Source organism: Poecilia mexicana, unplaced genomic scaffold (genome assembly GCF_051168715.1).
Source record: "Poecilia mexicana isolate PSO_F unplaced genomic scaffold, ASM5116871v1 scaffold_2, whole genome shotgun sequence".
NCBI lineage: Eukaryota > Metazoa > Chordata > Actinopteri > Cyprinodontiformes > Poeciliidae > Poecilia > Poecilia mexicana.
The window spans coordinates 54909713-54925712 of record NW_028263371.1 but is presented as its reverse complement, the minus strand read 5'-3'; the positions used below and the strand labels follow the sequence as shown (position 1 = coordinate 54925712).

General features: G+C 38.2%; 1 protein-coding gene across 1 annotated transcript; it reads left to right on the top strand.

The window, feature by feature from the left end:
* The first annotated feature begins 2526 nt into the window (after positions 1-2526).
* Positions 2527-13179, top strand: LOC106923177 (gap junction gamma-1 protein-like). Its single transcript, XM_014996080.2, has 3 exons — positions 2527-2737; positions 9706-10882; positions 10961-13179. Exons 2-3 carry the CDS (start codon positions 9736-9738, stop codon positions 10972-10974), a joined length of 1161 nt encoding a protein of 386 aa, XP_014851566.2. The 5' UTR covers positions 2527-2737; positions 9706-9735; the 3' UTR covers positions 10975-13179.
* The last annotated feature ends 2821 nt before the right edge of the window (positions 13180-16000 follow it).

Genomic DNA, 16000 nt, shown 5'->3' with positions numbered 1-16000 from the left:
GCTCCCCTTTGTGTGCTTTCACCAACAACGGCCACTGATGAGGAAGGTGAGGCTTCCCAGACAATGTGTGAAGGAGCAGCTGATGTGTTTTGTTCCACAGAGGTGATGAAGTGATGAAGACTTGTCATCTGAAGAGATCCAGGAGGGAAAATGTGATTGTTCGTCCTGAAAGATTCCCTGGAGACTAGAAAGCCGACTGAACGGTTGCAACGTTTTTAATCTGTGTGGCTCATTTTGAGTCACCTTCAGGGAAAACGCTGCATCAGCTGGCCGCAAAATTAGTTTCCTGAAGAAAGTCTCAGTTTGGTTTAATGACGGGTTACAGCGCCTTGGAAGAAAGAGTATTCCCATCCCTCAAGGTTGTTTAGTTTCTGCCACAGTGTTCGATTTTATGTGAAAGACCATCTCAAAGGAGACTATTATATAAAATCAGTAAAGTGTGTAGGTTTATTAGAGACATCTTTGCAGATTCACTTGCAGGTTTCTAACAATTTTGTACATCTAGAAACAGGTTTTATTTTATTTTTTTACAATTTTTCTATGCAAATTAGCTCAGTGCAGTCAGATTTGATGGAGAGTGTTTCTCAGAATTGGTTTTTCCACATTTAGAGTCTGAATATTGACTGGGCCAGTCTATGCATTGATTTAAGTCAAGTGTCTTCAACTCCAGTCCTTTAAAGGTTGGTGTCTCGCAGTTTTTAGTCCAATAGACTTGAATAAAATCCTTCAACTACAACATCAGCATTCAGTCCTGCTGATGACCTGAGTATTTGATTCAGGTGTGTTGGAGCCGAGCCGTGTCTAATGTTATTTCCACCTCTGATTTGGTTCGATTGGGGAACAAAATTACAACATTTGGTCCATTTTTAGCTGCTATGGTTCACTTTCTCGCTGCTCCGAGTCAAACCAGTCAAATCATTTGAAAAACATGTTCCCCTGCATTGTAGTCCACTTCCTGCTTCTGGAGTTCACGTCAACCGAACCCAGACCGAGGTTTGTAGGCAGAAGAGAGTTTGGTCTTTTGGAAAGCATCGGAATTTCATTGAATGTTCACACCTCCAAAAACAAATCCGACTTTGTTTAGGCTTCACACCCGTCTGCTCTTCCTGAAGGTTCAGATCCCATCACTAAAACACGCATACAGTAGAAATCGTTCAAACATACCACAAATGACAGATTTAACATACATAGCAAAATAAATAAAATAATTACAGCTCATAAATTGAGAAAAAGTACAATAATTAACCGTTTCGAATCTGATTTCTGTTCAGCTCTACTTAAAGATAATGGTTCCACTTTTTCATTGCACTCTAAATGAAGGTACATGTCAGAAAGTCAGTTTTGGCCTGAGGAATTTTAAAATGATTTGAATGTATGGTGTTTATGCTAGCAGTTCAGCGCTAAGCGAAAGCCTCTCTAGACAAACAAACTAGAGTTTGATTAAAGCGGACAGAACAGAACTGGTGTGGAAACCATCTAAAAGTTGCACAACGCCGTTTCCAAAGGTTTGGAGGATTCATAAAGTTTAAAAGTTGTCAAAAACCAGAGGTGAGCAGAGAACCCAAATCAAGTAAGAGGAAAATTACTTCAACATATTTTTACTCAAGTAAAACAGTATTTGGTAAAAAGTCTACTCAAGTACTGAATAACTGATCAAATTATCAATCATTTAATATTTAAAAAGGACATCATCAGACGGATCAAAATATAAAGTGGAAATTTTTGTACTCCAACGACCAAAATGATAATTCACATAAAAAATAACAAAATCAGGCAAAAGAAAATGTTTCCAAATCAGTTTCTTTCAATAAAAAAAACTTATGAAACTGAAACAGAAACTGCAGGTGTGTGTGTGTGTGTGTGTAGGTGTGTGTGTCTGTGGTTAATTTTTGGTTAAAACATGTTTGCTTTTCATTCAGTGGGGAGAAAATCCAGAAATTTTACTCAAGAGTAGAGATACTGCATAATAAATACAATGTAGAGAAAATACTCCTAAAAGTAATTTTTTTCAAGAAAGGTACTCAAGTAAACATAACTGAGTACTACTCCATCACATGATCCCCAAAGCGGTGAAGATACTTCATAAGGATAAACCAGAAGGAAAATGGTCCCAGAACTCAACCCTGTGGAACCCCATGGCTAACAGTGACTGGAGCAGCCAAACAGCTCCGTGACGTGCAGAGTCTCATGAAGGAGGTTCTCAGGAAGTCCGGTTGTTCCTTTTGCTGTGACACAAGTTTGGGATTTAGTAACGACTTCCGAATATTGTTGTGAACAGGAAGAGGGGCAGACTTCACGAGTGTGCTCCTCTTACATCCCAGAACAAAGATTTAAAGACCTGGCTGCAGCTTCTGTCGTTTCATTTTGATTACAACCTGCAGAAATAATAATAATAATGAATCAGTTTGTGGGCCAAGCATGAAGCAATCTAATCTGAAATAAAATCACTGCTATGGGTTTTGTAAGGAGTGAGTATAAAGGGCGGTCCAGAGAAGCTGCAGATTCCTCGCTGCGCAGACGAGGGGGTGGGGAGCTCAAACTGGGAGGAGAAAAGGGGGATTTGGGAATATTCTTTGTCCTCGCCCAGTTAGCGCAGCACCACTGGAGAAGCAGCTGTCTCCTCGAAGCAAAAGGAGGAAAAACAACAACTTGAAGGGCTTCAAATTTGGCGCAGAAGGGCTTAAAATCCAGATATCCAACTGAAGACAACTTTCAGGGACCAGAAGACATTTTGAAGGTAAAAGAAAAAGCCCAGACAAAGCGAGGCGGCATCCTCACCGGTCCGCTCTTTATCTGTTAACAAACGCTTCTGTGACTCTAGTTTTTATCTCTCTGCTTTAGGATTTGTTTGAAAAGCTGTTTTTTAAACTACATATGCTGGGAAAGTGAATAAAATCGGGTTAACGGGGCGTTTAAAACCCAGTTTGAGCTGAAGCGCACAAACTGATGGGATGTAGCGCTAATTAGAAACTGGAAATCAGCCGGAATACCTGAAATTACCTGCGGATTGGCAGTAAAATGGGATTAATTAAATGAACGTGTGGCGGATCGTAATATATAATGCCAGTTTGGGGTGTTTATTATTACAGGGAAATCTACAGGGATCGTTTTATGTTTTTCTTTCTTGTGGGAATCTATTTACCCCAGATTTTCTGTAATTTTGTACCAATTGGGTCTTAAAGTGATCCAGTTTGTCAGTCGGGGCAGATTGATGACCCGGTTCCCATAAGGATCCTGCGAGGTTCCGCCGTGACGTCGTTTGCCACGAGGAGGATTTTTTTCCTCCTCTTTCCCGCATTCCCCGCAAATGGGATTAGTTTCCAGTTCACGTTGTGCTGCTTCATGATGAGACATTCTTGGCTTTATTAAACCCAAACATGCGTCTAATCCCGCTAGTTTTCTGGTTCCGTCGCATATCTGGGTTTTTTCAGGGCTGAGCACATTCCTCCAAAACTTTTTTTTTTTTTAAGTTTTAATTTTTTCCTCAAGCCCTTTCCCTCCCCCTTTAGGCTAAAGGGGTGGGATATATGAGGATCAACTTTAACCCTTCTCCCAGATGTTGGGGCCACAAAAGCGTCTCTGTTCTGTAGAACCGCGATCCTGCGCTGCGAAAATGGCCAAAAATCCCTTAAATACCCGCATCAGCTCGGCGCAGATGTTTCTCTGATTCAGATTCAACGGTAGAGATAAGATGTTCCTGACGGCGAGCAAAACGGAAAAATCCTGCTGAAACACGTACAACTCTGATTTCAGATGAAACCAGTTGAACCGACTCAGATTTTGATCTTTTTACGCGCCGCCTGATTCAAATAAATGAGCTAAAACTCCAACTTTGGCCTCCAGGTTAAATAAATAATAAACTCTTTCGAGGAAAAAAGGAAGTAAAAAGTGAGTTAAATAAGAACAGAGGAGGTAAAAACGTGCAAACTGAGGGTCACTGAGTTCTAGTTCACATCTGCAAAGTCTCTGACTTTGGATCAGGCAGCAGGTTCTGATCTGATCTGGCAGCGACTTATGGATATAAAAAGTTATGAGATTTATGAAGGCAGAACTTTTTATTTTTTAACTGCATTCTGAAGTGAACAGGTGGCCAATGTGAAAAGATCACTGAAAATGTAACATAGGAATGCCAAGAAGACCTGGGGAAAAGATTTGGACCAGCTGGAGAAGATTTTATTGAGTGGAATGAAAAAGGATGAGATTTTTAAAAAATGTTTACATATATGAACATTTCCAACTGGAGCTTAGTTTCCCAATGTCTAAGCTTAACTGGACATTCAAATAAAAAGAAACATAATTTAAAAGTTAAATCGACAAAGATTATTAGGAGGACCATTAAAAAAATTAAAGATGAATAAAATTCTGACTTTTTCCCTCCGAATTTTCACTTTTTTCCTCCAAATTTTAACTTTATTCTGTCAACCTTCATCTAAATCCAAATATTTTAATATTTAATATTTAATTCTTCAATCATGTTGCTGTTTTATGGAAACAGTTTATTATATTTGTGAAACTGGACTTTATGCACACAGAGAGCCTGTCCCCAGTTTCTTTGGTAAATTTGAGATTTAAGACTCCTCCTTCAAAATCATTTATCAAGAGATTAATACAACAGATTTATAATTATTGCAGCTCATTTTGTTGTTAAGTCTTAAAACTATTTCCAAGTTTAGGTTTATTAACTCACTTTGTAAGATTTGTCCACAACTGCTCAGTTCATTTAATTCTCAACGGGTAAAAGTGAAAATGATTCACTGCGTTGCGTATTTTTAGTAACAATAACATAAAACTGTAAATATGAGTTACTCGTCAGATTAATCAACATATTGCTGTTCAAAAATTGCAAACTTTTTTTTGTGTAAAAATTGCACCAATTTTGGTTAGAATTTAAATAATCAAAAAAAAATGTGTATAACATTTCGCATTCACAGTAAACGCGAAGGCATCTAGACTTTGTCATACTTTTTGGACTCCATCACCTAATTTTTATTGTCACAAACCGTCTCCTCTGTCAGCTTCGTCTGCCTGTTTCAACTTCTTCTACCGAGTTAAAAAGCCTTTTTTAGTTTGAACACTGCTGCCACCTAGTGGCTGGAGGCTTGCTTACCATTCAAGCATGAACAAAGACACCAACATGGCACCTCAATACTTCAGAAGTACTTCACTGAAGCCTCAACCATCTGTTCAAGTTAAATCTGATTTTTGCTGATTCACAGTTGAAAACAGGACATTCAACAGAAACACTGAATAATATAAATGCAATAATTCAGAAACTAGAAAATAGATATTTTATCTCGATTTCAATAAGTTTATATAATTTAGGCTGTAATGTTCTGTACATTTTATAAGACTGGTGAAAACACTTGAAACGTGGGCCTTTAATAAAAAATACTAAACAGCTAAAAGGAACCTGCTGGATCTGGTTGAGTCTTGCATCCAGTCGTAAAACAGAGCCAGATGTTTCCATACTTCCCTTTCTCTCTCTGATCTTACAACAGAAGCTGCAGTGTACGTTTGTTTTATGCTTTTTTAAAATGTTAAACAGATGAAGGAACCTGCAGGCAAGAATAAATATGAGAGGGGAAATTAAACATCTCTCAGTAGCTTTTCTGGCTGCTTTCCTTGTTACGCCCACTTAATGCTGGTGTAGCTACTGTTTCCACCAAATACTCTGGTAATTTTAATAACTTCCAAGGAAAAACATTTGGCAGAATAAAAACTTCTCTGCCCACTGAGCCGCTATGTACATTTATTGAGAGACAGAACTGCAGCAGTCATTAGAGGTGCCACAAATCATGGCTCTATATATATATAACAGTTTGGCTGGATGACCTTTGGACAACCTTTTCAGCTGAGTTGTAATGACTTTAAGACCATAACTGATGTTGAAATATTCACTTAAGAACTGGCTAAAAATAAACTAGAACTCATTTTTAAAAGTTGTAATAGTTTTTAAAAAGTAGACAAAAGTTTAGAAAAATATTTTCAATCTTGTTTTGATCATTTTGTGTTAATTTTTACTTTCCATTGAATTATTTGTCCTTTTTAGGGGTTGTTGTTAATTAGCCATGGCTATGAACATTTTCTGAGATGAGGGTTTATCTTTGTATCTGTGTTAAGCAAAAAGGTATAATCTGCAGCTGGTTTTGTACATCGTTTTGAACCTAAAAGTTGTGAAACAACCGGCACTGAAAATACAGAAAAATCAACTGTGAGTGAAAACGCAAACAGAACAATCAAAGACAGATTTTAGTTTCTGGTCATTTACAGCCTTGTCTGCATTTGTACATAAACATGAGTTGTTTTCAGGCACTTAATTAAAAAAAATCTTCTACTTGTCTCACTTTGCAGGGAAAGTAAGATGTCTGACATTGTGGATGTTGCAGGTGTAGTGAGCAAGTTATCAAAATGAACAGTGGACCAAAACCTCAATAGCAAAACTATTTATTTACCCAAACAAAACACATTAATCTGCATTAGATTTATTTGTTACAGTGGCAAGTCACACAATTAGCCCAGCTAGCTTAACTAGGCTTAGCTTAGCCTAACTAAAACTAGCCTTATTTTAAAGTATCTTAACTAGCTAGGCTAATATACAACTCTACTTTTACCATTGTTACACTAACTTTATTCAACTTATGTACTTAAAATCTCAATTATTGAACCACTGTAGACTACAGATTACAAACAACTGTTTAATTACCATTTAGAGATAGAAATTAGCCTCATAGCTATAATATCAAACATTTACATGTAAATATTAATTCATAATGTCCCATTTCTAAAAACCAAACAAAAAAAATTATGAATGGTGGTTACAAAACAACAAAAGGATCATTTCTGTTATCTTCTGACATGGACTGTGGACAAAATGCTAATGTATGTACCAGACGATATGAGGACAACGATTGAGAGATAATTAGTTTAAGGACAGCCGGTGTCCCACCGCACCCCTGGGTGTAACGGTCTGCAAACCTAACAATGACTCACGGCTACAATAAAGTTTTCTAAAGAAACACCCAGAGACAGTTGGAATCAGCAGGTTGCTATGCATTGTTCAGTAATCTTGTCTATTCGCACAGCAGATCAACAGGTCTGGAGGGATTTTCTTTCCTTTGTCTTCAATGGGATTTATTTCATATCCTGTTCAAACATTAAAAAAATGCTCGTTATTCATCAACTTAACCTAACAGGCTCTTGAACTGGTCTACATCAAGTCAAACTGGACTGTTTCTGTTCTGTTCAAGACTTGGTATTTGCTTAATGTCACATGCCGTTTTTATTTTGCTTTTTAATAATGTAAAGCACCTTGAAATGCCTTGCTGCTGAAATGTGCTATACAAATAAAATTTGATAGATTGATTATTCAGGCTACCATATTTGGACTTCCTGTGGAGAAGGATGTCCTACATTCACATAGTTTTGTTGGTGTTACTGATGTAAGATATGGTTTTAAAATGTAGCATTAGCTCATTAATTTATGTGTAGATTTGGTCAATTTGTGGAGCTGCTGCATCTGCAGTTTTTGCAAGCAACTGCATAAAAAATGAGAAATATAATTTAACGGGTTTACATATTTGAGATGCATCTATGTATTTAGGTTTTTAAAAAGTCAAATGTATTAAACTGTATATTAGACAACATAAAAATAGGTTTGATTTGCTAAATTTAATAAAATACTTATCACTTTTAAAATACTTTTAATCCCAGAAGAGGTGAAAACAACCCCATCATGACAACTTAAAATAAGTGTTCAGAAATAAAAAAAAAGCAGGAATAAGCTGAACTGGGTGTGAATGCAGAACGATCAGATTTCCAGACATGTGAAGGAATTTTGTTTCCAAGTATTTCACCCTCACTAAATGCCTCAAAGCTTTTTCAGCTGCAGTATCTGTTCTGAAAGGGATAGTCGCTTTTTTAAGAGAGATTATGCAACACTGCAAATTGCTGGAAAAAACAAGCTAGTCAGGTGTTCAAAGTAATTTAGTCCAAATCAAACTAATTGGCCACATCAGTGGGATAAAATGCCTCGTTTTGCGGTTTAGAAGTCTATAATTTACTAGTTTCTGCCAAGTTTAGTGCCGTTTCTCCATCTTAATGTCTTTGCAGCCAATGAGCTGGCTGGCAAAATCAGATCTTGTAGATTAAGATGAGACAAATGTAATAAACCGTGTTACTCAAACGCTTTTAGAAAAAGCTTTGTTCCTTTTTGTTTGGTTTCCTAAGTGAGATCAAGACTCTACAGACATTGAGGTTTGCTAGATGCTGTGAAACCACAACAGCATATTAGTCATTGTGAGACCCTATTAAACTTCAATCAGCAGCATCTGGATGGGACTCTGTGTGTGTGTGTGTGTGTGTGTGTGTGTGTGTGTGTCTTGGAGAACTGACTGTTTAGTGAGACACTGGAAAATATAAACAACTCAGTCAAAGTTATGGACCTAAAAGGGAACATGACTAAGATCTTTACTTTCCTCAACAATAATACTTCTGGAACATTCTGGAAAACTAAAGTTTTGACCTATTGCGACTTCAGTCGATGACTTGTGTGCTGCAGGGCTGTTATGGTTGGCGGTTGGCTGGTTTTTAGGCTTTTTGGGAGCAGTGCCTGAGCATGTCGGCCTCATTGCTGCAGGCCAGGATGAAGATGCATTTTTTTTATGATTTTGCGCCACACTGTGGCCGTTTGCTTTAATGCAGGCAACATCTGGCTTGAAATTAATGTGAGCATATCTGAGTTTCACAAGTCGTCTATTTCCAACTTTGAGTTTCTTCAAACTCAGAATTTTCAATAGTGAAACATTTTTACTTTTGAAACTGAGAAATTTCCTTTTTTTTTTTTACTCAAACTTTTGACATTAATTAATTTTTTTTTCCTAGCAAATTTTTGACCTTTCAAATCCAGAGGTTCCCTTGTTTTCTGAGATTAATCTCAAAATTTTAGTTTTTCTAGCAAATTTTCAACCGCTTCAACTCGGAAGTTTCTTTTTTCTAGAAAATTTCTGATTAATCTAAAAAATTGCTTTTCTTCCAAAGATTTGACTTCTTAAACTCAGAAATTTACTTAATTTTTTTCTAGAATATTCCTGCGATAAATTGCAAAATTTTAGTTTTTCTAACACATTTTTAACTTTTCAAACTCAGAATTTTTTTTTCTAGAAAATTTCTCTGTTTAATCTAATTTTTTAATGGAAATGTCCATTTGTCCCTCTGTAATGGTCATAGTGTACCATCATAGGTCAGTGATATGAGCTTAGACTTTTATCACAATCGTTTAGAGTACCATTGTGATAACAATTAAAGTAATAAGAACTATTTATTGCCACTTTTTAAGGTAACTGGCAGAGCAACAGAAATACTGCTCTAAAAAATTGTAAATGTACTTCTTTTGGAGAAAAGCCACAGAAAGAAATGTGATTTCTGTCCCTAAACTGCTCACAGTATCTGCATTTAATCATATTTTTCAAATGTATTGATGCTCTTAGTGAAAAAAGAGAAAGTAAAATTAACAATTCCAATAATACATACAGTTGTTTTTCTTAAAAACATCTTTAATTGAAATTTATTGTGACAATAAATCAAAATTCTAAGAAATTTATTGTAAGCAATGCAATAAATATTTCAGAGTTGTAGAGCTTTTTCTTGTAACCGTGTGATTTTCAGGGCACGTTTTTATGGAAATTTTCCTTTTTCCCCTCTTCACAGGATTTATAACTTCCTTCATCCGGCAGCAAAATGAGCTGGAGCTTCCTCACTCGTCTGCTGGATGAGATTTCCAATCACTCGACCTTCGTGGGCAAAATCTGGCTCACCTTCCTCATAGTCTTCCGGATCGTGCTGACGGCGGTCGGCGGCGAGTCAATCTACTACGATGAACAGAGTAAATTTGTGTGCAACACACAGCAACCCGGTTGTGAGAACGTTTGCTACGACGCGTTTGCTCCTCTTTCGCACATTCGCTTCTGGGTGTTTCAGGTGATCATGATCACCACGCCCACCATCTTGTACCTCGGGTTTGCCATGCACAAGATCGCTCGCATGGACGACGACGAATACAGGCCACAGGGCAGAAAGAAGATGCCAATAGTGAGTCGGGGCGCCAACAGGGATTATGAAGAGGCGGAGGATAACGGGGAGGAGGACCCCATGATCCTCGAGGAGATCGAGCCGGATAAGGAGAAGGAAGTTGCAGAGAAGCCAAAAAAGAAGCACGATGGCCGGCGTCGCATCAAGAGAGACGGACTGATGAAGGTCTACGTCTTCCAGCTGCTGTCTCGCGCTGTCTTTGAGGCGGCCTTTTTGTTTGGGCAGTACGTTCTCTACGGGCTGGAGGTGGCGCCGTCCTACATCTGCACGCGCTCTCCTTGCCCGCACACAGTGGATTGCTTCATTTCTCGTCCCACTGAGAAAACCATCTTCCTGCTCATCATGTACGGCGTCAGCGCGTTGTGTCTCTTCTTCACCATGCTGGAGATCTTTCATCTTGGCCTCAGCGGAATTCGGGACTGCTTTTGCCGGCCACGGCCTCGCTCTCGAGCCCCTCGCCCCCCGCCGCCGGCCAGCCAGAGGTCCTCGATCTGCCGCCAGCCCTCTGCACCTCCAGGGTACCACACCGCTCTGAAGAAAGACCCTAATGGGAAGATGGGCTTCAGGGATAACTTCGGAGATTCGGGTCGCGAATCCTTTGGTGATGAAGCATCATCTCGGGAGCTGGAGAGGCTGCGCCGACACCTGAAACTGGCTCAGCAGCACCTGGATTTGGCATACCAGAACGAGGAGAACAGCCCGCCCCGCAGCAGCAGCCCAGAGTCTAACGGCATTGCAGTGGAGCAGAACAGACTGAACTTTGCCCAGGAGAAGCAAAGCAGCACCTGTGACAAAGGTAAGCCATTTCCTCTTCTCTCATCTTCATAAATCATGGCTTTCATGCAAGGAAACTGACCAATAGATGTCTTCACAGGTCTGCATGCGTAAAATCAAACGAGAACAAAAAGGGAAGTGATGTACTTGCTTGAGGTGGATGAAGACCCCAAGCCCTCCAGTGTTACATCCCACTGTGCAGAACTCCACGCGGCAGACCCAAAGTGCTTATTAACTGCCGTCATGCAACAGAAGTTGTAAAGGTCGACATACATCTCCCTCAGGGCAGCTAACTGTTAGATACTATATGGATATTTTATTAAGAAACTTGGAGCTTCTTGTCATTTCTATCTTTTTTATTATTATTATTGTTTTGGTCGGTGTGTAAATCTCAAGTTTGCCTTTAGACTTGAACTGGAATTTTTTTACGGAAAGACCAAGCCAGTCGTTTTGTAATGTGTGTACTTAGTGAGAGTGAGTTGGTTGATTGTAGAAGCGAGCAAAAGGTTGAACAGGGCGCCTCGAATCAAACACCGGTACTGGGAGTTGTGATCTTATGAAGACTGTTCAAGATGTTGATCATCATACAACAAGGGCTTCTCTCGAGTGTCTCTTTTTTAAACGTCAGTGTTGGTCCGGAACTGATCAACACTTCCAATCCTGGAACCTGTGGCCTGTACTGTGCAGCTGTAGTTCTGTTTCTTCACAGATTTCAGGACTCAATCCATTTCCAAGATCAAAGTGAAACCTCTGAGCAAATGATCAAACTCCTTAAAGCTTTGGTGTTATGCTTTATAGCGTAGATTATTTGGATATCTGTGCTGTCCAGAACTGGTCTTCAGTATCAATTCTGTCTTCTTTGTACCCTTTCCTTCCCTGTGATGTTGCTGCTTTCCCTCATCTTTGCCGTCTTTCAATTAGTCCCTTTTTGTCTTGGTTGAATTTATGGTAAATGGTTTTATAGTGGATAGAACTAACTATGGAGGCTGCATGAAAAGGGAAGGAAACTAGGAAGCAATAACAGGAGGACAAAATCTAGTAAAACCACCAAGGACAAGAATGATGCAAGGAATGATTGAAAGAATGATTGATGGGCAATGATAAGGGAAAGTAGTAACATAATAGGAAAGGACAAGAGGAAGCAAGGAAGACTGGATGGGAGACAATCTAGGAAATACTGAAGACCAATTCAAGCTGGGACAGGGATCCAAAGAGTGTAATCTACTTAGATTCTTTGGACGTAGATTACTGGGATTCCTGAGCTGTCTAGAATTGGTCTTCAGTATTTCAATGTTCTGACCTGTATTGTGTAAATTTTCCATCATGTCTTCCTTGTATCATTCCCTTTCTTTCATGGCTATTACTACTTTATTGTTGCCATCTTTCCATGGGTTCCATCTTTCGGTCCTTGTGTCCTTCGATTGTTGGTTGTAGAACCATTTGCCGTAAATTTGGTGAATTTCAGTTCAACAATCCTCTTAGTTGTTTATGTTCAATAAAGTTTTTCTGTGCATCCATGTCTGTATCTTGTGACTCAGTTGGTTTTTCTGTGTGCTCTCTTAGCTTGGAGCTGTTTCTGTTTTGCTGCTCTGTACATTCTCAGTCAGGATGAAGGAATCTTGAAGCAATGAACCTTCTTCGCAGTACAGGCCTCTTTTATAGGTAACTGGAACACTTGAGGTGCCTTTGTCCAAAGGAACAAACAAACCTGGGTAATGCTTGAAATAAAAGAACCATGTAACTCTTGATATTGCCATGTATTGTTTTGAAATGTTTGATACTGTTCTTTATTTTTGTATTCTGAGTATTGTTGTTAAACGTTCACTACTGTCTCTGCTTTCCGTGGCTGGATTCTGAGAGTGAACCTGTTCTCAAAGCTGTTCGGTACAGTTTGAAAGATTAAGTGCAGCAGTTTTTCGTTTTTCTTTTTGTTTTCTGTTTGGATCAACCTGTTGCTTCTTTTCTTCGGTACATGTTTTTTGTGACCATGAAATGTTTACTTCTGCCGCACCTGCCTGTTCAGTTGTCTGTTAGTTTAATAATAAAAAAAGCTGTGTGCCACTTCACCATCTGCTAAGTGCTAATTTTCTGGAGTTTGATGTTCCAGACTTGAGAGGATGGTTGCAAAAAAAAAACTGCTACAATGTGAATTTCTTTTGATTGCACCAACTTTTGTATTCAGATTCATAACCACAGTGCCATTAGTACACCTTAAATATTGTCATCTCAGATATTTTTTGACCAACTTTTTTTGTACTTTTATACGTTTTTGTATTGACTAGTACTTTGTGGTTTCTAAAATAAACATTTTTACAATCAGTTTTCTAAGTTGTCTGAATGGGAGTGGGGGGGTTTGGTAAGGCTTGCCTTACAAAATGTGATCAGGATTTGGCAGCAAAAAATTTACAAAGTTACACTTTGTAACTTTGTAAAGCTTTTAAGCAGTTTCAATATTTATATCTTTGGACTGAGTCAGTTTGAAGAAATTTAAGAAAGCTGAGTAACAATCAAGGGCCTTTTATTGCTGGGAGATATTTAATGAGGACTGAATGGTGGTTTTCAAGCAAGAGAATGGAGGGTCCAGCGGCTAACTGTTAGCATCTAGAGAGTCCAATGACCAGAGAGAGAGAGGCATCAATTGGCATCCAGAGTCCAGTGATTAACCGTTGGCCTCCATGGAGAGTCCAGAGGCAACCATTTTAACGTGATGCGAGTTTTCCTGCTGAAAATGTTTTTAATATTTAAATCACAGAATAATGATGGTAAATTGTGACATTATCAGTGTGAAGCAATAAAAAAAAACAATAAAGTAATAAGAAATTATATGTAAGAAGCTGGTAAATGCAATGGATCAATTAATAGTTCTAATTTTCAGATTGTATACATATAGGATGAGAAAAGAAGAATAATTCACAAAGGAGAGAGAAAAATGGAAGGGCAAAACAAAAACTATCATAATATATAACTTATAGTATAAGTGAGGATCATATAAAATTTAATATATAAAGGTTATTTTCTATTGAAATGTGTTCACTGAGTACATTTTTCCAATGATGGCAGTCCTGGTCTGTTTGGCAAAGGTTAAAGTCATAAGGAACTGTTTAGGATTTGTTTAGGACATTATTAACAATTATGATGTCTCCTAATAAACAGAGACATGGTGATAATGGGATGAGGCAGTACTTATAAAATGCAGACACATTTATTTAATATTTTTAACAGTTTGTTAGAGGGTTCTATCAGTACATTCCAGCACAACCGGCCCTTTAAGAACATTCATGATCTTGATTTGGCCCAAAACAAAAATGAATGACAGCCTTGCTCTAAATTAAAGTGCATCTTTCACCTTAAATGTTTAAAGTGACAGATTTTAAAGGCCTTGTACAGTAACAGGTCTCAAATTCACATTGTAGGTGCAAAAATGGCCCATGTCCCAAAATAAAAGGTATTAGTACCTCCTCTACCTAGCCTGCTTACTGCGACGACTAAAAATAGCGCCCCTAGCGACAACCGTTGGAGGTGACCAATCCTGAGCATTAAACTGGCCATACGTTTAAGATTGAAGGCTCACAGGTTAGCCAGAAGCTAGAACAGACATAAACAAAGATCATTTAAATGGAAGAAGAGCGTGAACTGGAATGGAAAACAACATGCTAACAGGCCTGGGCATGCTAACTGCAGTGCTAACTGCTAAGAGAATTTTGGAATGTAACTTTACATTTACATACCTTTAGATATTTTCATGGGAATATATCTACCAAGATAAGGTAGATCAATAAGAGCATACATACAATTAGGCTAAAAAATATTCATACCTCTGGAAAATGTAATAATTCTCTTCCAGGTCAAAGTTGGGACTCTGGCTTTGTTCCCCTCGCTCCCTCTGCCATGTTATGGTGGTGCTGCTGTGGATTTCAGGCTCATTTTGCCATCTCTTCTGGATCCCATCTAATAATAATATTCATTCGGGCCACTTTCGTTGTAAGTCTCTTGGCGTGTTGACATACTGCTGCTGGTGAAATGTTGCCTTCCCAGCTGGATGAATGTCACCCAAGGCTAAAATAAGTTGCTTTTTTTTCTCCTCCTCACAATGTCCAGCACACACCTGAGGGTCTTAAACACACCTGAGGGAACCCGACCTCCTGAGCTCAGCAATCAGATCGCAGCCGTTGGGCTCCGTTCCCCTCCAGCTTCATCACGCAAAGCTCTTTTTTTCCCCTAGAGCTTTTTGGTTGATTTAACACTTTAAAACATTCGCTAATTAATTATATACAAAATACAGCAACTAGATTTACAGTTTGACCTCAAAATATATTTTTCTACCATTGAAAAGAAACTTAAATATGCACTTTAGTTTCCCTCTGCCTGAGTTTGCTTTTCAGTTTTTTCTTTTTTTTAGCATAGGATTTCATATCCTGTTATTCTGCCTGTTGGTATACCCATATTTTAGTGTCTTTGTGAGCCTGCTGCTTTATTATTTATGTTTTTATTACATTTAATAAAAAAGTCGGATATTAATACTGTTAAGTATATAAGTTGTATTTATTTACCTTAATCAAATCAGTATTCTACTTAACCAAATTTTTATTTGATTCCTCAACTGTCAGAATAATCAACAGATTGCTTAATTACAACAGTAAACGTTTCCAACATCCGTAATTAACGCAAACGCACAATAATAAATATCTCTAATAATTTAATGGTGATTTGAGCCCATTGAGCTCTGGCGCCCTCTTCTGGTCAGCATCACGATCACAGTTCATATAAACCACCAGTTCCTCTCAACCAGAATTTGAAGATTTTTGGTTCTGAACAATGACAATAGCATTTTTAAGGTTGCAGGACTGATTTAGGAGAGTTTTAATGAAAATACATCCAGAGATGATGCTTCTGTTGTTTGCCAACAGTAACATAAGCTGCATTCCTCTATGACTACGAAGATAAATTTGCTTAATGGAAACAAGGCAATTGTTGAAAAAAAGGAAAAAAAAAGCCTAGTCATGTGATCAACAACCAGATGTTACTACTGAGGGAAAAGACAAGAAACAGATGTTAGGCGGAAAATGGCGTATCATGTTTTCTTCTAATGATAGGATGCAATTGTGATTTTTTTAAATATATATTAGAAGAATATTGAAAA

What these genes read in the sequence shown, in the direction of transcription:
- LOC106923177 (XM_014996080.2), top strand. Translation starts at nt 9,736, where the DNA reads ATGAGCTGGAGCTTCCTCACTCGTCTGCTGGATGAGATTTCCAATCAC.